This window comes from Canis lupus, chromosome 1 (genome assembly GCF_003254725.2).
Source record: "Canis lupus dingo isolate Sandy chromosome 1, ASM325472v2, whole genome shotgun sequence".
In the NCBI taxonomy this organism is placed as follows: domain Eukaryota; kingdom Metazoa; phylum Chordata; class Mammalia; order Carnivora; family Canidae; genus Canis; species Canis lupus.
This window is the reverse complement of record NC_064243.1, coordinates 94735515-94757415: the sequence shown is the minus strand read 5'-3', so window position 1 is coordinate 94757415 and position 21901 is coordinate 94735515. Positions and strand designations below refer to the sequence as shown.

The window sequence follows — 21901 nt, the reverse complement described above, 5'->3', positions numbered from 1 at the left end:
TTACAGACTACTGTTAATGGTGCCATAATTATTGATGAGTGTAAATACTGATGAGTTTAATACTTTAAAAAATTCTTCCACTGCACAAAACAGATGGAATATTCTAAAGAGATCATGAATCACTGAGGACCAGTAAGTCAAAAGTTGCCTGTGGTCAGCTGGGTTCACCCCGCACTCTCTTCTCTATGTGGAAAATGAAAAGTAACTCTTCCTCTTGGAAAGGTTGAACCTTCTGGGATTTCTAGTCATGTAAACACGAGAAAGAATGGAAAGAACCCAGTTACCTCACACTGAGCATAGTGCCAATTCATTGAAGGAGGTAATGAGTGAACGGGTGAAGGGAGATAAAAGGCACAAACTTCCAGTTATAAGATAAGTAGATCATGGGGATGTAATATGCAGCATAATGACTATAGTTGATACTGTTTTGCATATTTGAAAGTTGCTAAGAGAGTCGATCTTGAAAATCCTCATCACAGGAAAAAACTGTGAGTATGTGTGGTGATGGATGTTAACTAGACTTATTGTGGTGATCGTGTCACAATATATACAAATATTGAATCATTATGTTGTACACCTGAGACTAATACAGTGTTAGAAGTCAATTATACCTCAATAAAAAAAGAAAAGCTTTGAAACAGCAGCGTGTTGAAATCACCAAGCATTGCAACTTTATTCAAATTGTCTTGTTTGTCGTGCTACCTGACTTTCAGTTTTTCTGGCTAAAAGGGATGGCTTAGCTATAACACATTAATATTTTTTTCGGTGCCTTGTATGTTTGACCTTCCTGCAGTAGGAGTGCCTTACATTGCTGTTGAATAAACAAACATACTCCAGACACCCTCATGTGTCCGTACGTGGCCAACCTCTTCAAAGTTCACGCTCTGTGAAGTGCTTTGTGTGGTAAATCTATTCCAAATTTAACACTAATTGGTATTCCATGTCATGTGCAATAAACTACAAGTTGCATTGCAATTTGGCAGCGTGTTAGAACACCATAAATTCCAGGACGTGAAATATTAACTCATAAAAACTTGATTTCTTTAATGCAGATGTTCATGTGCTTAGTTCACATCCCATTCATTTGCAGGGGGACAAAAAGACTCAAAGAATGCAGCGAAAAACTCTGAATCTCAATTTTCAGATTATGAAATTTATTCTGGCGTAGGAACTGGCTTCAATCTGTAAGTCATAACTTCAGCCAGCTTTGGAATCCTGAATCGCGGTATTGGTAGGGGGTTCAGAAATATGTGCTTGGAAGTTGGGTACAATCTTCACCCATGGGAATGGCCATTGGTGCCTTAGGAGAGTCAGGGGTCAGTGGTTGGGTTGACATTTCAGTTGTGAACTTATTGTAGTGTCCGGGGAATTCCCTCACAAAGTACGGCGTAATCACAATATTTCTTGTACATAAGAAATGCATGTTGCCCCTTTGTGCATAAAGGTCTTTTAGCCAAAACAACAACAAGGACAACAAAGTATGCATGGTGTGTGTGTGTGTGTGTGTGTGTGTGTGTGTGTGTATCTATGTCACCGAAATGGATTTTCCAGATCACACCTAAAAATGATTTTTATTTTATTTTTTATTTTTTAAAGATTTTATTGATTTATTCATGAGAGACACACAGAGAGAGGCAGAGATGCTCATCCTCTGAGCCACCAGGTACCCCTAAAAATTATCTTTAGAAATGTGTACCAACAATGGATGGAGACTTCTAGAATCTGGGATGTTAAGCTACTTTCTCTGCTGAAAGCAGACATTGAGGTTCATGGCAACTCTGTAAATGCGTATGAAAAGAGCTGTCGGCACTTTGGCTGATACAGTCAATAATTATATTTTTTTATGGTTTTTATGGTTTTTATGGTTTAACATCTAGAAAGTGTCCTTATTCACCACTACGAAAAAGGTTCATTCTTTCTTAGTGCTTCAGGCCTTACCTACCAGCTCCATGTTCACTGCATCATGAAATAGATTCCTGTAAGAACAGGACAAACATCCATGCCCGCGCTCTTGCCAGGTGCTCTGTGCTGAGCCTGGCCATCCACCAGCCCACACCCTGCCTGTCAGAGCACGTCATGGTGTGCTCAGGTGAAACTGAGATTTATTATTAGAATGCAGGTGATTTTGTAACTCTCATCCATCAGGCATAGGAGTTAATAATTCATGATGCATAACAGCATTCCGGGCCCAGCAGTATAGCAGGTCATGAAAAGATATTTGAAATTGGATGGGGACATAGGAAGCCTTCCTGAGCCACACAAGGACTCATGCACATGGTGCTCTGTCCTCCCTCCCAAGGCTCCCATGACACAGGGAAAGTGGTAGGTTCTTGGGAATGAGGTTTCGGGGACGAGGTAGCCGTGAGGAGGGATCGTGTCTTACCCCAATTGTGTTTTGGGCATTAGGATTTCATGTCATATAACTCAGGTTACACGGTTCTGTACAGGTTTCTTTTAGGGTCACAGAAATGCCATCTTGAACACCTCAAGGTATGGACTGTATTAATGGGGCCACTTTTTCCACCTCTGTGGAATTTAGCCAGCTTTAATCTTCTAGATGTTGAATACAACATGCACTCTATGTGTTGTTTTTTAGAGAAGATAAATAGGCCGAAGAGGAAGTTTTAGGGGGTTTTGGAGACATGTGGGAAGGGCACCTAATTTGTGCTGGGATGAGGCAGGGCTGTCAGAGAAGAGAGAGACACCTACTCTGGGGTAGAAGGGGAGTAAGTTAAGTGAATGAGGCTGGACATCCAGCAAAGGTACAGCCACATACCCAAGCCCAAAGTGCAGCCTTAAGTCTGCCTGTTTGAGCATGACTGCTGTAGAAATTAGGGGTCTCAGGAGGAGGAGCAGGGGATGGTGAGAGATGGAGCTGTCTGGCTGGGCAGGAGTTACACCACAGAGGTCTGACTTGAAATCTGGACATTGATCTAAGGTTCCCTGGGAAATCACTGAGTGCTTCACGCTAGGAAGCCACTTGTGCAGTTAAGCAATACTGCACACAAGAGGCAAGATGATTTGTGTGTGGGCCACAGAGAGTGGATGTGTGACTGGGAGACCAGGTAGGGGATTGCCTACCCATATGAGAAGGGATGATGGCCTGAAGTAGGGAGGAGAAGAATGTGGGTGAGTTACATGGTGTTTGATGGACAGAATCACAAACTGGTGTGCTGCTTGACTGTGAGGTGATGGAGAGGGACATGGCAGGATGACCCTTAGATTCTGGCTTGGACAGCTGGGTAAAGGGTGGTATCACCACTCAATGGAATAGTGATGGAGGAGAAGCATGATTTTTGGAAGGACAGAGTCAAGAAGTTTAGTTATTAGATCTTAAGATATTTTGGGAATCATAGAAGTACAAAATCCTAAAGCTGAGAAGAATTGTAACATGACATCTCCTCAAGCCTCCATCTCAAAGCAAGGATCTCTTTTTCACTCAATGTAGAGAAGAAGATCCTGTTTCTATTCCATCTTTCAGGAATGAGACCCTAGCCCATTCACCAAATGCTTCATAGTATCCTTTGTCCCACCCAGATTTTTACCATAAATCCTCAACTTTCCTGCTCTAAGTCCAGGCACTCTTTACCCACCATGGTCTTGCAAGTACCCAATGGGTTCCCTGAATTGGCTCTATCCTCTCAGCTAAAGTCTATTCTCATAACAATTTTTTAGAGGTCAGGGTGTTAAGCACTGTCCCAATCCTGATTGCTCTCCTCTGTATCAATTCTAGTCAACATCTTGCCTAAATTTGGGAGGGAGCTGGCCCATGCACAATGTGTAGGATTCGTAACCTCCCTTCCCAAAGAAACTGGTATAGACTGAGCTCACCTCATCTGCATGTAATCATAGCCAGCATGTTGGAGTGTGGTTCCCACCAATCCCAGGTCTGTGGCAGTGGAGCTGTATTCAAGTCAGGTTAAGATTCACACTGGTGTGTCTGCACATTCACACACGTGGGGGTGTGCTGCCATTTTTAGTTTTCTTACTGGAAAGCTGGTGCCTCCATGTGCATTCTGGGTCCTGCCAGGAAGGCAAGAGTTTGGGGGTGAGGAAACTGACCTCAGGTGTGTAGAGTCAAGGAAGCTGCCCTAAATGAGCCAAGGACATTGGACAACAGTCACTAAGGGAATGGCTTGGATGCAGACTGACCTGCCCTTTAATCCTTGGAGGTGAAGAGACATCATTCTATTCTTCCAAGAAGCCCACCTTCTAGTTCTTGGCAAATAATCAGGTGTCTTCCACTCAAATGCCAGAAGACACAGCAGGAGAGTGTTTATATGTGTCTGTTGAAAGAAATTGGGCTTATTTCCAGCATTTTTCTCCCAAATATAAAAAGAATGCTGTGCATAGAGTAGAAGTAACCCAAAGTTACCCATTCCTTCGACTCCTTGAAAGAAATAGGCATTGAGATCCAGAGGATAATGAATAGTTACACAGCTCCTGCAAATGTATGAGGCTTTCGAGGGACTATATTGAGAGCTTTTGCTATATAAACAAGAGAGGCAGTGTGACTTGTCGGGACCCAAGTAATGTACCTTGAAGTTGATGTGGATCTTCTTTTCTACATTAATAACAAAGCTGTGATGAATAATATTTCTTTGAAAGAATATAATACATTTGTTTTATCCATTCCTCATTTGATGGACATTTAGGTTGTTTCTACTTTGTGACTCTTATGAATAATGCTGATATGAACACTCATGTACAGGTTTTTGTGTGGACCTATGTCTTCAGTTCTCCTGGGCATGTACTTAGGAGCAGAATTGCTAGGTCCGTGGTGACTCTGTGTTTAACTGTTCGAAGAACTTCCAGATTGATTTCCAAAGCACCATTTTACTTCCCAATGATGATGTAGAAGGGTCCACATCCTTGTGAGCATCTGTTACTATGCCTTTTTGATTATAGCCACCCTGGGGGGTATGAAGTGGCATGTCGTTGTGGTTTTGATTGGTACTTTCCTAATGACTAATAATATTGAGCATGTGTTCATGTGTGTATTTGCCATCTTGTTAATCTTCTTTTATAAGTCATCTGTTCACATCTTTGACCCAGTTTTTAATTGGTTGTTCATTGCCCTTATTGTCGAATCTTGAAAGAATTTTACCTATATTGTGGATATCAATCCTGTGTCAGATGTGTGTTTTGCAAAGACCGTCTCCTAGTCTGTGGTTTGAATTCTCATTCCCTTAACAGTGTCATAATGGAGAAGTTTTGAATTTTAATGAAGTCCAAATTTCCAGTTTTTTCTTTCATAGACCATATCGGAACAGTCATCGCCAAGCCCAAGGTCAGCTAGATTTTCTCCTGTGTTATATTCTGGGAGTTTAAGAGTTTGGTATTTTATATTTAGGTCTATGATCTAACTTTAGTTAACTTCCTTTAAAAAGATTTTATTTATTTGAGAGACAGAGAGAGAGAGAGCATGAGCAGAGATGAGAGGTAGAAGCAGGCTCTCCACGAGTGAGCCTGACATAGGGCTCGATCCCAGGACCCCAGGGTCATGACCTAAGCTGAAGGCAGATGCTTAACTGACTACAGTTAAGGTGCCCCTTGAGTTAACTTTTTAAATTCTTTTATTTTTTAATTGAAATACAGTTGACATATTTTATTAGTTTTAGGTGTACAAGATAGTGAGTCAGCCATTACATACATTATAAAGCACTCACCCTAAAAAGTATAGTTACCATGTGTCACCACACTAACTTATTACAGTACTATTGACTCTATTTTCTATGTTGTATTCTTCATCCTTGTCACTTATTTAATAAATGGAAGTTTGTACCTCTTAATCTCCTCCACATATTTTGTCCTTCTCCTCTCCCCATCATCTGGCAACCACTGGTTTGCTCTCCTATTAGTGATCCTCTTTCTCTTTTGTATTGTTTTTTGCTTATTCATTTTTTTTTTTTTAGATTCAACATACAACTGAAATCTTATGGTACTTGTCTTTCTCCATCGGACTTATTTCACTTAGTATAATACCTCTTAGATCCATCCATGTTGTATCAAATAACAAAATTTCGTGTTTTTTTATGCCTGAGTGATGTACCATTGTGTATATATATCACATCTTCCTTATCCATTTATCTATTGATGAGTCCTTAGGTTGCTTCCATGTTTGGGCTATTGTAAATAATGCTTATAATAAACATAGGGGTGCATATATCCTTTTGAATTCATGTTTTGGTTTCCTTGGATAACTGCTCAGAAGTGGAATTACTGGATCATATATTTCTGTTTTCACTGTTTTGAGGAAGTTTCACACTGTTTCCACAGTTGAAGCACCAATTAACATTCCCACCAACAGTGCAAAAGGGTTCCCTTTCACCACATTCTCTCTAATACTAGCTTTTTCTTGTCTTTTTGATACTCATCATTCTGACTGGAGTGAGGTGATATCTCATCATGGTTTTGACCTGTGTTTCCCTGATGATGAGTGATATTGAGCATCTTTTCATGTGTCTGTTGGCCATCCATATGTCTTTTTTAGGAAAACATCTGTTCAGATTCAGTGCTTATTTTTTAATTTGTTCTTTGTTTTGTTTGGGGTTTTTTTTGGTGTGGAACTGTATCAATTCTTTATATATTTTGTTTATTAAGCTCTTATTGGATATATCATTTGCAAATACCCTCTCTCATTCAAAAGGTTGCCTTTTCGTTTTGTTGATGGTTTCCTTCAAGGTGCAAAAGTTTCTTTGTTTGATGTAGTCCCAATAGTTTATTTTTGCTTTTGTTTCCTTTGCCTGAGGAGACATCTAGGAAAAATATTGCTAAGGCTGACGTGCAAGGGTTTACTGCCTATGTTTGCTTCTAGGAGTTTTATGGTTTCAAGTCTCACATTTAGATCTTTAATCCATTTTGAGTTTATTTTGTGTATGGTGTAAGAAAGTGGTCCAGTTCTATTCTCTTGCATGTGGCTGTCCAGTTTTTCCAATATTTATTGAAGAGACTATCTTTTAACCATTTTATATGCTTACCTCCTTTGCCATACATTAATTGGCCATATAATAATGGATTTATTTCTGTACTTTCATTTCTATTCCATTGATCTCTGTCTCTGTTTTTGTGCCAGTACTATCCTATTTTAATTACTATAGCTCTGTAGTATAGTTTGAAATCTAGACTCCTGCCTCCAGCTTTGTTCTTCTTTCTCAAGATTGTTTTGACCATTCAGAGTTTTTTGTAGTTCCATACAAATTTTAGGATTTTTTTTTTTTGGTTCTAATTCTGTGAAAAGTACTATTGGGATTTTGATAGGTTCTGCATTCAATAGATAGATTGCTTTGGGTAGTATGGACATTGTAACAATATTAATTCTTCCAACCCATGAGCATAGCATGTCTTTCTTTTGGTTTGTGTCATCTCCGGTTTCTCTCATCAATATGTTACAGTTTTCTGGATACAGGTCTTTTGCCTCCTAGACACTTTTCTAGCCTCTGAAATATCAGTTTGCTAACGCTCCATTTGTCAGAGCAGGTCCTAAGACCAAAACAGATTGAAGTAGGCTGTCCCTCTCTGTGAAAGAATCTGCAGGTCTCACTGCAAGGAACATGAAAGCAGGGAGGGAAACAAGTGAAGTAAGTGCCTGTGGCCATTGCTAGCAGTTTGTCTCTGATCATGGATGGAACTGATCTTGCCTTATTTGTGAAAAAGAAACAGATTTTTTTGGGGTACAATGTGATATGTAGAAAATTTATCTGCTGTCAGTACATGACAACTGGTAACATTTAGTGTGTTTCTTTGTCTATAGTGGGTATTGCATTAGGAACCCCCTTCTTGACAGACCCAACAAGTTTTGTTCATGGTATCATTTTTCTCTTCAAGCCATCAGTACCATCTTTCACTGTTACAGGTTAATGTTAAGATACACACTTTCTCCTGACCGAATGTGGGAAATAGCAGTTGTATCTGTTTTATTGCAGGTGTTTGCCCAGCTACTGTGAACACGGGGGCGAATGTTCCCAGTCCTGGGACACCTTCTCCTGTGACTGCGCACACACTGGCTACACAGGCGCCACTTGCCATTCCTGTAAGCCTCACCCCTCACTGTTTACCTTTCTGTTCTGATTTCTGTGCAGGTGTTTTCCTTTTCATGATTTGGTGTATATGTGTCTGTACCTGTGCAACCATGTGCTAAAAAGCAACCACAAAAACCAGGAAGTATTTTAGAGATGAATTGTTGTCATATTTATTTAGTTATTTAGTTATTTTAGAGAGTGAGGGGAGGGGCAGGGGGAGAGGGAGAGAGAGAATCCCAAGCAGACTCCATACTGGGATCTATCTCATGACCCTGAGATCATGACCTGAGCTGAAATCCGGAGTCAGATGCTCAACCGACTTAGCCACCCAGGTGGCCCTGGCTGGTTTATTTTTCATTCATTTTATTCCCTAGTGATGTTAAGGCAGCTTATGGAAGTATGTAGTATCAAATAGGTCAGGAAAAAAAGAAAGGAGCAGGCAAAGGAAAATAAGTATGAGAAATAAGTAGTAAAACAAAAACAACCCCCCCCCAAAAAAAAACCCAAAATACAAAAAAAACAATCTAGATGGCATGATAGTGTTACTTTTTCTGTTCATTGAGTTGGACCCAATTTTAGTTCTCAAAGTACAGAGGATGAGTTACTGATTGCTAGTATTTATGAAATCAATTGAGGAGAGTCTTCTGAGGAGCACAGGATGGGAACATTTAGATCCCTTGCAGTCTTGTTGGAGGTGGTTAACACACTGGGAGCCTACCACGTGCCTGTGGGATCCTAGTTCTCTCTTGTTCTCTGCATGTTTCAACTCCTTTAATCCTCAAAACTGCCCTAGAAGGTAAGTGTTTTATTTTCCACACTGCACACTGGAGAAAAAGGAGAGGCCAGGTGCCAGCCAGGACTCTTGACCACCTCTCCATCCCATTTCTTCCATCTCGAACACCAGTCTCTTTCCTGAAGAATTACTCTCTCAATTTCACAGCTAACCAAACTTTGTGAACTCCTAATTTCATTACCGACTAGAAGCTTACAATGGAGCCCTGGGATCCTTATTGCTTTCTAATTATTGGCTTTTGTTGTTTATGTTTTTATTCTACTCTTTCCTTTTTTTTGTGTATTGCTGCTGACATTTCTCATTTTTAATTTAAATTAAATTAATTAACATATAGTGTATTATTATAGTTTCAGAGGTAGAGGTCAGTGAGTCATCAGTTGCATATAATACCCAGTGTTCATGACATCAAGTGCTCTCCTTAATGCCCATCCCCCAGTTACCCCATCCCCCCACCCCCTCCTCTCCAGCAATCCTCTGTTTGTTTCCTATGATTAAGAGTCTCTTATGGTTTGTCTCCCCCTCTGAGTTCATCTTGTTTTATTTTTCCCTCCCTTCCCCTATGCTCTTCTGTTTTGTTTCTTCAATTCCACATATGAGTGAGATCATATGATATTTGTCTTTCTTTGGTTGATTTATTTCACTTATCATAATACTCTCTAGTTCCATCAATGTTGTAATTGGCAAGATTTCATTTTTTTAATGGTTGAGTAATATTCCATTGTATATACCACCTCTTTATCCATTCATCTGTTGATGGACATCTGGGCTCTTTCCATGGTTTGGCTATTGTGGACATTAATACCATAAACATTGAGGTGCAAGTGCCCCTCCAGATCACTACATTTGTGTCTTTGGGGTAAATACCCAGTAGTGCAATTGCTGGGTTATAGGGTAGCTCTAGTTTCAACTTTTGAGGAACCTCCCTACTGTTTTCCGGATTTCTGAGTCCCTTCTTTTGTAGCTCATTTCCCCCTCTCTGGGTCTTTAGAGAACCAGCATGACATGAAAATTCACCCAGGCAGAGCATAGATTGTCATGTATCCAACCTATGTGAACTGAACCCCAGGGAAACAGGCATTCATGTTGGGATGAGAAGCCCTGGTCTGCAGCCCATGGGGTTCCACAAAGGAACTAGGAGGCTCTTGAAGACAAAGGGAGGTGACTTAGCCCCCTAAAAATCCCATAAGTTCAACCAGAGCAATTCTACTTGCATCTACCTATTCACTAGTAGGTGTCACGTAGAACTTGTAGAACTACTTCCAAATAAAGACACCTCTTTATTTGGAAGGAGCTAGACATCTGGGAATTCTGCAGCTGAGTATTTGTCCAGAGTTGCAGCCTGGAATGGGGGTGGCCTCTTACAGTGCCTCTCCATCACACCTGGCAAGATAGAGCAGATACCTACTGAATATTAACACAAAGCAGATACCTACTGAATATTAACAACTAAGGGATGATTGCTACAGTGTTATCAGCAACTTTGATTTAAACATCATTCCAAACAACTCTGATTTAAAAATTCACAGGTGTTAATAAAGGCTCTTTAACTTGGGCCTGAATAATTCAGTTTTGGTCTAATAATGACAGTGACTTAATTATGATTCTCTAACTGTATACCCAAGTGAAGGTGAGATATTTCCAAACCCACAGTAAGGGATCAGAGGCCACTAGTGTTTGGTGTAAGTGCACAATTAATGTGTGTGCATTCACATTTAGAATAGGTGTCTTTCTAGTGTTTCTTCCTCTACCCTCGAGGGACCAACCCAAATGTAACCACTGTTATCACTTGGTGTCTGTCCCTCTGGACACTATTCTAGGCAGTTAGGAGCATGTTTATGTATTTGTAGAAATTTAAACATGAGTGGACAAAGTGGCAGCATGTCTGGGAAAGCAATCCATATTGTCCTTGTGGCCATCAGAATAGATGGTCCCAGGTGAGCTATTGACTGGGGCCAATCTAATTTGACACACTTGACACTTGGCCATATTTTATAAAAGAATGTTTTATTTTGCAAAATCCCTGAACACACAAACATTTGATCTTCTTCTGTGAGAAGGGAGAAAAACAATCTCTCTGCTCCACCCCTCCCCTTCTCCAGGATTTTCTTCATTCTTTGAAATAGGCAGAGTTTTAAATTTTTATTTATTTATGATAGTCACACACAGAGAGAGAGAGAGAGAGGCAGAGACACAGGCAGAGGGAGAAGCAGGCTCCATGCACCGGGAGCCCGACATGGGACTCAATCCCGGGTCGACAGCATCACACCCTGGGCCAAAGGCAGGTGCTAAACTGCTGCGCCACCCAGGGATCCCAATAGGCAGAGTTTTAAAATGTGGATAACTCAGTGTAGAATAGCATCAATTCTTAGCCCCCACTCTGCACCCTTTGTCCCTACTAGGATCACTCTACTTCATGGCTTTGTGGCCCTGACCCAGCCACTTCCTGGATCTGCGTTCATGGATCCCAGGCCTCATTCTTAGGGTGACTTAGAGGTCCAGTCCACACTATGCCAGAACCAGTACTATACTTCTTTCTTGGCTGCCATTAGCAACTTTTTAGGTTTTCAAAGGGTCTTTCCTGTCAAGGAAATGAGTGATGCACATGGGAGGTATTACTCAGTTGATTAGTCATTTAAACATATTCTGAACATTAATTAAGTCCATCATCTGCAGATGTTAATCACTTGCCTCGTGATAGCAAAACATTTATTTCACATATTAAAAAATTCAACTAAGAATCAGGATACATTGAAATTGCAAAGAGACATTATATATATATATATATATATATATATATATATATATATTTGACTTTCAGTTTTCTTGAATAATCATTTGCAAAGCATTTAAGGAAATTTATTTTTAAAACACACCTTAAAATTTGAATGAAGAAGAGTTGCTGATTTATAAAACTCACCTGGAAAACAATGCATTGCACGTGTAGATTGTTTTAAGTAAACAGAGGATATAATTACTGAGTACTTTAATACATCAACGTGGTTATTACATAATAACAGATCACTCAGGGAGACAAAGCCAGTGCACTTCAGTTCCTTAGATATTATACGGCAGAGTAGAAGTAGACATGAGTCCAATTATCATGGTTTTGGAAAGAATCTTGTTTCTAGACAAAGCAGGGTTCAGATCCACATAGTGATACCTCTTAACATCTTTCACTGCAAGCTTCAGAGTCTTCATGCTGCCTGACTGAAACAGGGGACACTCCCCTAGAGAAAACATCCCCAAGAACAAGAGAGAATGAGTGTCACTGGGGAAAGTTTTCCATCATTAATGACATGCTGGGATTCATACAATTGCAGCCCCTGTCTGAGATCCCTGTCCTTTGCAGCTTTGTACGAGCAGTCCTGTGAAGCCCACAAGCACAGAGGAAACTCCTCAGGGCTCTACTATATTGATTCAGATGGAAGTGGCCCGCTGGGACCTGCTCTTGTGTATTGCAACATGACAGGTACGCTAATAAGCTTTATTGTGACAGTTAAGCTCATGTAATTGGTTGCTATGTGAAAAACCAAGAGGTTTTACCTCATAGAGTCATGTGTATAAGTAATATTTCATTTCCCCCAGAAACCCAGTTGTATGTGGTGGCCAGATACAGGAATGTCATAAACTGGTTCTGCAGAGGATCAGTGCCTCCACCGTAGCGAATGACAGCTGCCCTAATAGAATTGATGCTGATTCTAATGCTTCTTTTACACCTGTGTCTATGGTGTGTGTCAATAGTCACATTTTCTCCTCATGGCTTTGTGGCCCTGACCCAGCCACTTCCTGGATCTGCGTTCATGGACCCCAGGTCTCATCCTTAGGGTGACTTAGAGGTCCAGTCCACACTATGCCAGAACCAGTACTATACTTCTTTCTTGGCTGCCATTAACAACTTTTTAGGGTTTCAAAGGGTCTTTCCTGTCAAGGAAATGAATGTACTCACATAACATTTCACTGACAGAAAGGAAACAACCTGCCTTCATGAAACTTTCCGTGCTACTCCAGTGGTGTGGACATAACAGGTACTTGGACAACTGCAGAATTTGGCCCTGCAAACTCTGAGACACTGGCCAGAAAAGAGTCAGCTGTCTGTAGTTCTAAGGTAACCATGAGTAGGTTATAATTTTCTTTCTTTGCTCTGACTTCATGTCATCCTGATTGGGATGGAATTTCTACAAGGAAGGAGTTATTTATGGGTGAATTTATGATGATGGTTTGTGACTAGCTGAAAGTCTGAATGCAGGTTTTATATCTACGGCCGTTTCATACATGACACAGAATCTGAGCATTTTGGCAGTGGTTAATCGAATGATTTTATCTGAATTGTCAATTATACCTTCCAGCCCAAAAATTACCCTCAAAGTTTATATAGAAAATGGGAAGGTCCTCCAAGCATTGTACTGGATGCACATGTATGGCTGTTGGGGGTTTTGGGACAAACATTTTATCATAGATACTGACCAAAACATAAATATATTGACTCACCTGTACTGAAAGATGTGTGATAAGTAAAGTTATGTGAGGAAATGGCCCAAGGGATCTTTTTAAATATTCTGGGCACCAGTGGTTATAACAGGCCTTTAACTTTTTCAATTTCTGCCTTGTTTTCCTGGCATTATCATGGCTCAATTGAATGCCAGGAACAAAAAAAAGCTAAATAAAGATGCTGGCATCCCAATAATATTTTCTACTTTTATCAACCACGTGCTTAATTATCACGGAAGTCTAGGACATATTAAAGATTTTCATATATTTTGTCCTATAAGCAAAGTTCCTTATACGTTGAAAAAATTTCAAGATCCATAGAAAAGTGAAAATGATCCCAGCTGGCACATTGAGAGATGAGTAAGGTTTCAATGACTGAAGCTGCTTTCTTGATAATTAACTGTTGGCAGGGTTGGTAAGGCTGAGGTCACGTTTATAAAAAAAAAAAAGACATTTGCTGCCAAGAGGAATAACAGACAGCTAATTGCCTGATTGTCTGCAGTGTATGGTTATAATAAAAGAAAAATATTTTAATCATCACAAGTGGACACGTGGTCTTGGCTTCACCAGGAGGCTTTCGTTCAGCATATTTATAAAGCCCCTTTGGAATGTACCGTTGGTTCAAAGACATTTGTTTTAAGACTAATTTCATGACATAACTGATGTGTTTTGATTGCCTGTCATTGCTGCTACCTTTTCAGAATGAACCCACAACCAGAGGGAAGAGTAGTTATCGTCAAAGTACAAAAAGAAAGTAAGAGCAGATGCTCAGCTGTTTTGGTTAATACAGGAAACACTCTGATGATATATAAGCTAGGATTTTTTTTTTTTTTAATCTTTGAGGCAAAAAGGAGCCTCTACATATAGGATGGAAGAGGTGAAATCTCTTGGTTAACCCTCCTGGTCAATTTATATAGAAGATGAAGGTCTTGCAAACTGTCTGCTGAGGATGTGAATCATTCTCCTCCCCCGGGTGACTCAAAGAAATGTCCAGGTAAAGGCACAAAACTGAAGAGCTGAAAAAAGTTTCTAACAACATTGAACACCTATGTCCTCAGAATCTACTCTGTGCTGGGAACAGCCGTAACCGCAGCAGGGAATAGAGTAGAACATTCCCTCCCCTGGTATGGTGTGCATGTCTGCGAGAAGACCCTACCTCGAAGAGCAGCTGATGGAGTTTGTGGCATGTTGAAAGGCAGCAGGTGCTGTGAAGCTGAATACAGGAGGGGACAGGGGCATCGACCATGGAAGCGGGTGGTCACAATTTTAAATAGAGGAATCAGAAAAGCACTCAGTTTGCAAGTTATGTTTGAGCCAACCTGCTCAGAAGAAGCAGTTTGAGAAAACCTGAGCAGGCCTTAAAGCAGAGGGAGTGTGCCACAGGGAGTCTGGTGTGCTGAACAAATAGGGGTGGAAGGACCAGATGGTGCCTTCATCCAAGTCACAAAGCTGGAAAGTCCTGGAAAGTCCAGGTCTCACACTAGTGGGGCAGTTTGGGTCTTTAACCACCATGCTGTGCCAGGAGGGAGCAAGGAGACCAGTTAGCGGGTTGCTCCAGTAGTTGAGCCAAGACGGTGGGGCTGCAGGGCAGGTGGGAGCAGAGGAGAGGAAATCAGAGTCCGAACCAGTGGATGGGATGTGGCTGGAAGAAGACAGTCATCTAGAAAACCTTCCATGTTGGATATAAAGAATCCAAATGGGGATCCCTGGGTGGCGCAGCGGTTTGGCGCCTGCCTTTGGTGCCTTTGGCCCAGGGAGCGATCCTGGAGACCCGGGATTGAATCCCACGTCGGGCTCCCGGTGCATGGAGCCTGCTTCTCCCTCTGCCTATGTATCTGCCTCTCTCTCTCTCTCTGTGACTATCATAAATAAATAAAAATTTTAAAAAAAGCCTGTTTAAAAAAAAAAAAAGAATCCAAACGAATTGGATTCCAAAGAATCCAATCCTTCTTTCTTTGGAAAGAAGGTGCAGATTTTATAAGCAGGGAGGAAGCATGACTGAAACGGGATACTGGCATTCCTGTAGTGAATACATGAAGTTTGGGTTGCCTGCTGTTTGTCTAGTTAGTGAGGACCTGTTTGTTAGTCATAAAATCAAGTGTAATGTGTCATCCAAAAGCCCACTGGGTGGTTACGACATCCTTGGCAATACAAACTTCTAAAAATATATTTGGAGAGTGACTTTACAAATTAATTTAAAAGACCAGCAGGCTCTCATTTGCTTTACTGTCACCAGTGGACACTGTCCAGGATCCCATTGCAACAGAGGGCACCTCGGGGTCCCCACACACTTGTCCATTAATGGGAAGCTCTGCTCTCTCTAGACCCAGATTCTGGGGCAGCATCCCAGGAAAAGCTGTGGTTTTATTAAGCTTCCTAAGAAATTCTAATGTATGCACAGATTTAGAAACCACCCCCACGAAGCCGAGGCTCTTCGGTTTGACTGTGCACAGGCTGCTCTGTCTCTACAATAATTAAAATGGAAAGGGAGCAAAGGGCATCACAGAATGGAGAAATAAAACCAACGCAGATGTAAAATTTTGGTGCCACTGTTCATTTTTCTGTTCTGGCAATTGTCCTGTTTTTCCCATTTGTATGGGTGGCTGTGGGTGAAATTTAATAATCCACGACTACACCCACAAAATCAATAAGAATTGTTTGCATACATTAAGATAATATCTAAGGCATTGATTCTGTGAGTTAAATATATTCTAAACTCTCTAATTTAATTTTGGAAAGTCTTAAGAGCTGTAAAGTGCACATTGTGCACATGTATGTATGTGAGTAGGAATTCATGAAAATTATGGGTAATAATTTAATGATTGATATTGCTGTATGTTTTTATTTTTAGATAGTAGTTGATGTGAAGTATCCAATAACTATGTATGTCTTCGTATTGCTTTGCAAATGACCAAGCATTAAGTACAGATCATTGTATCACAGGATCTTTTGGGTGATTAGGTTTTTTTTTTTAGAGAAGTTTATAGTTGCCTCTCATTAAAGAAAACTTCTGAAGTCAGTATATTCTTACTTGATGTGATGAGATAAATGCCCTAAAGTTCCATGAATTAAGATTGAGATGGAACAGAGCACACACACACACGCACACACACACAGCAGAATGAGGAGCAAGACTTAAAAATACTATAGAGAGGATTTCCAAATAATGTTAAATACCAAGTGTTTTTACGAAACACAAAGCCATAAGAAAAGCAATGTGCTAAAGACAGAGAAATGCAGAGGCCGTCCAAAGACAACAAATATTTCCAGCAGCTACACTGCAAAGTATTTAATCAAAAGTTTAAAAAAATCCAGAGTGATCCTGGGGAACTACAGACAGGAATGAACCAGAATTACATCTAAATGGTCCTTACTGATCAGGGTCACATGAGGTGCCTTCTAACAAACCTTGTTATTGACAGCGGAAGAACTAAGATCTTGGTCTTCTTCCCCAAGCCTAGAAATATCTCTGGTGTGAAGTTCTCCTTCTCCATGATGCTACAATGACTGTGGACAATGAAGTATTCTTTAACTGCTATAAACAAATTCTAACACTTGGAGAAACATACAAAAAGAAATTCTAAACCAATGGCTAAGATTATAGCCTTAGCTTTCAAAAATCTAGGGCCAGGATATACTCTGCATAAAGTTTAGTACTTTTAGTATAGAAACAACCAAAACAAAACAAAAAAGTAAGCTATTTTTGAATGGACTCTTTGTGCCATTTGTTGGCAGATCAATCCATTTCTAAGCAGAAGTGGAACATAATTTCTTTAGTGGTGGAATGAGAGATGTGAACTCCATGGCTCTACCCACTGGGAGAGGAGGGCTGTGTGTGCCCACCTGAAACACTGTGCAGTTGTCCTTTTCTATGTTTATAGTTGTTCGGCTCCAGAAACTGGTTCCCAGACTTGGCACCATGGGAACAATTGTTGCGAGGAGGAGATGGGATTGAGTCAGAGCAGTGGCTCCACATCAGGTTCAAACGAATCAACAGGGGGCTTGATGAACAAGCTGAGGACTGGGTCTGTTGTGCACCTGCCCGCTTCCCACTCAGATTCTGATTCATTGACTCAGTATGTCAATAATAAAGCACTTCTTACTCATTGTGACCACATACTCAGTCACGGCTATGCAAACCAAGCCACTGTGTTCCTAAAACAGCCCTCTTCCTGTGATAGAAATTGCAGCTGGCCTCCAACGAGCATCATGGTCTAACAGAAGATACTCAGCACAGTTGCATTACGTACAGCTCACATTAATTAAAAAAAAAAAAACCACTCTATGGAATAGGCAACAGTAAAGCCATCCTGGTATGCTTTTTATGTTTGTATATTCCTATAGATTTTCTGTTTCTTTCACTTCTGTCTTCCTACAGCAGTTCCTGTCTCAGCACAACCAAACAGCTCCCTTTCTGGTCGACCATTCAATGCATGCATTCATTCACTCAACTCCCCCACTTGACCACTATGCCGTGGGCTTCCAAGTGCCACATGGCCTTTGAGTAAGAAGACGGAATGAACTTCTCTCATAGACTTTCAGGCTAGTGAGGGAGAGAGATGTAATTCAGCTAATTAAACATATTATGAATATTGTAAGTTTGCATTTGCTATTTTAAATACAAGCATACCTCATTTTATTGCACTTTGCTTTATTGCACTTGGCAGATACTGTTTTTTTTTTTTTTTTTTTAATTGAAGGTTTGTGGTAACCCTGGGTGGAGAAAGTCTATCAACACCATTTCCCAACAGCATCTGCTCGCTTCATGTCTCTGTGTCACATTTTGGTGGTTCTCACTACATTTCTAACTTTTTGTTATGATTATATTTGTTATGGTGATCTGTGATCAGTGATCTTTGATGTTGCTATTGTGATTGTTTTCAGGCACTATGAGCTATGTGCATCTAAGATCGTGAACTTCACTGATAGATGTTGTGTGTGTTCTGACCACTTTACCAAGTAGCCATTTCCTCATCTCTGTTCCTTTCTGTCCTTGGGCTCCCTAGTCCTAAGACACAACACTATTGAAATTAGGCCATTGAATAACAACACAGTAGTCTCTATGTGTTCAACTGAATGGAAGTGCTGCATGCCTCTCACTTTCAATCAAAAGCTAGAAATGATTAAAGTTTAGTGAGGAAGGCATTTGGAAAGCTGAGGCCTCTTGTGCTAAATGGTTCTCCAAGTTGTGAATGCAAAGGGAAAGTTCTTGAAGGACACTGACAGTCCTGCTCCAGTGAATACATGAATAGTAATAACATCCTTATTGCTGACATAGAGGAATTTTAGTGGTCTAGATAGAAGATCAAACCAGCCACAACATTCCCTTCAGCCAAAGCCTCACCAAGAGCAAGGTACTGACTCTCTTCAATCCCGTGAAGACTGAGAGAGGGGAAGAAGCTGGTCTGAAGCCAGTAGAAACTGGTTCATGAGGTCTAAGGAAGGAAGCCGTATCCATGGCATGAAGGTACCAGGCGATGCAGCAAGTGCTGGTGTAGGAGCTGCAGCAAGTGATCCAGAAGATCTAGCTGAGATCATTAATGAAGGCAGCTACGCTGACCAACCGATTGCTAGTGTGGGTGAAAGAGCCTGTCATGGGAAGAAGATGTCATCTAGGACTTGTGTGGTTAGAGAGGAGAAGTCAGTGCCTGTTCAGAGCTTTCGAGGACAATCTGATTGTGTTGTGGGGGCTAATGCAGTTGGGCACTTTTAACTTGTAGCAGGTGCTTATTGATCATTTCTCAAATCCTAGGGCCCTTAGGAATTCTGGTAAATCTACTCTGCATGTGCTCTATAAATGGAACAGCAGAGCCCAGAGGATAGCACATCTGTTTACACCATGGTTTACTGAATGTTTTAAGCCCACTGTTGAAACCCACTAAGAAAGAAAAAGATTCTTTTCATATTATCTTCACTTACTGACTATATACCTGATTGTATAAGAGTTCTGATGTAGTTGGGCAGTGAGATTTATGCTGTTTTCCTGCCTGCTAATGTAGCATCCATTCTGCAGCCCATGGATCAAGGAGTCATTTCACCTTGCAAGGCTTCTTTTCTAAGAAATACATTTCTTAAGGTTATATAGCTGTAATAGATAGTGAGTCCTTTGATGGATCTGGGCAATGTCACTTGAAAACCTTCTGGGAAGGATTCACCATCTTAGATGCCATGAAGAACACTCATGATTCATGGAGAGAGATCAAACTATCAACATTATTAGGTTTTGGAAGAAATTTATTCCAATTTTCATGGATGACTTAGAGGGATTCAAGATTTCAGAGGAAGAAGTCACTGCAGAGGTGGTGGAAACAGCAAGAGAACCAGAATTAGAAGTGGAGCCTGAAGATGGGATGGAACGACTGCAATCTCAGGATGCGACTTGAACAGAAGAAGAGTCACTGCTGCTGAATGAGCAAAGACAGTGGTTTCTTGAGTTGGGATCCATGGGGGTGTGGATGGTTGAAATAACAAAGAATTTAGAATATTACATCAACTTAGTTGATAGTTTGAAAGAAGCTCTACTGTGGGTAAGATACTATCAAATAGCATTACATGCTACAGAAAAATCATTCATGAAAGGAAGAGTCAATCAATGGAGCAAACTTCAGTGTTGCCTTATTTTAAGAAGTGGACACAGCCACCTTGGCCTTCAGCAACCACCACCCTGATCAGTCAGCAGCCATCAACATCAAGGCAAGACCTTTCACTAACAAAGAAGATTACAACTTACTGGGAGCTCAGATGACAGTTAGCATTTTTTTTAGCAGTAAAGTATTTTTAATTAAGGTATGTACATTTCTTCAGACATAATGCTATTATGCAACTGCACACTTAATAGACTTCAGTATGGGGGGATCCCTGGGTGGCTCAGCGGTTTAGCGCCTGCCTTTGGCCCAGGGCACGATCCTGGAGTCCCGGGATGGAGTCCCACGTCGGTCTCCCGGTGCATGGAGCCTGCTTCTCCCTCTGCCTGTGTCTCTGCCTCTCTCTCTCTCTCTCTCTCTCTCTCTGTGTGTGTGTCTTTCATGAATAAATAAATAAAATCTTTAAAAAAATAGACTTCAGTATGGTGGAAACATAACTTTTATAGGGATGGAAACCCAAAAATTCATCTGACTCACTGTCTTGCAGTATGTGCTTTATTGTGGTGGTCTGGAACTGGACCTGTGATTTCTCTGAGGTATGCCTGAATATATGAACACTTGTTGGAAATTTGGTTTAAAAAATAGGAAAGAAAGAAAAAAGAGTCTTTGAGTGTGGGGTTGGAGAGTTTCTTTCATGAGTACATGCACAGCTGCTGCAGTATTTATTTTTCTTTGCTTGGGAAGAGCTGTGATTTCATTGTTCACTTCTTTGCTCTTGAAAACTGAGGTTGGCAGTAAGCATGGCATCATTGGACGTCATGTGTGGCAAGTTTTGTTTGAAAATAGTATCTCTTACAGGAAATTATATAATGTTGAAATGTCAGATTTGAGAGAGAGAGAGAGAGAGAGAGAGAGAGAAGAGCTGCTCTTTGATGATTGCCATACACCATAACCCTGTGTCACTTTTATATTGGCTTTTGCCTGGAAAGAATCCTTTCTGCTCCCACTGAGGGGTCATCATTCTGGCTGATTTCCTGCAGCTTTCCTGTAGCCCCCAAAATAGGCATGCCCAGCATGCGTGGTGACGCAAAGCTTCTAGAGCAGGTCCCGTCACTGCTCTCAAAGGGGAGAAAACACCCGTGTTTCAGAAAAGTTCATTTTCCTGCTCTCATCAGCCACACAGCACATCCCTGCCTGTGTGGATGAACCAGGCACATAGTCTTGACGAACAATAAAAATATAAAACTCAGATTGCAACGTGGCCAGTCTCATGCTTGGTTAACTGCCTTGGCATTTGAAGATGGCCAGAACAATAGTTTTCTTTTTTTTAAAAGATTTTATTTATTTATTCATGAGACACACACACACACACACACACACACACAGAGAGAGAGAGAGGCAGAGGCAGAGGCAGAGACACAGGCAGAGAGAGCAGCAGGCTCCATGCAGAGAGCCCGACGTGGGACTCGATCCTGTGTCTCCAGGATCACACCCTGGGCTGAAGGTGGCGCTAAACTGCTGAGCCACCCGGGCTGCCCAATAGTTTTCAATCTTGATGTTCCCTGGTTCACTTTCCCCCTTTACCAACTATGGATTTGAAGGCTCAGAGAGTTTTTTTTGACTTTTCCAAGAACACAAATTATAACCCATATTCTCTCATTGACCATGACATTGTTCTCTGTCCATATCTAATTTTCTAAGCATATACACGGTTTCCACTCTGAGGGAATTATTTTGCTATCTTGCTGTGTGGTGGGCTGCAATGCAAGGGGAGACACTAATGACATTTCACGGTAATTGAGCTCTTGGGAGGTGCCAGGCGCAGGGCCAACCACATGTATCTGTTGCCTCAAGAGACTGTAAGTCGTGTTCAGTAAGTGTCCTTACATGTTAAATAGCAGATGCCTGCACTAATGACTGAGCAGACACTTAAAACTGCATTTAGTGTGACCTATTAAGTGAAAAGATCATCCTCTGAAATCCCAAGAGAAGGAGGCCGTGAAGCAGCTACACCC

The 21901-nt window shown here is 41.0% G+C and overlaps 1 protein-coding gene across 2 annotated transcripts in view; it reads left to right on the top strand.

The window, feature by feature from the left end:
- The window catches only part of LOC112644832 (contactin-associated protein-like 3), a 197621-nt gene that overhangs the window by 126773 nt on the left and 48947 nt on the right, over positions 1-21901 (top strand). For both annotated transcript variants that reach the window (XM_035709076.2, XM_049092996.1), the window contains exons 11-12: positions 7926-8032; positions 12164-12283. In XM_035709076.2, coding sequence (XP_035564969.2) covers positions 7926-8032; positions 12164-12283 — 227 coding nt within the window. The remainder of the gene's footprint in view (positions 1-7925; positions 8033-12163; positions 12284-21901) is intronic.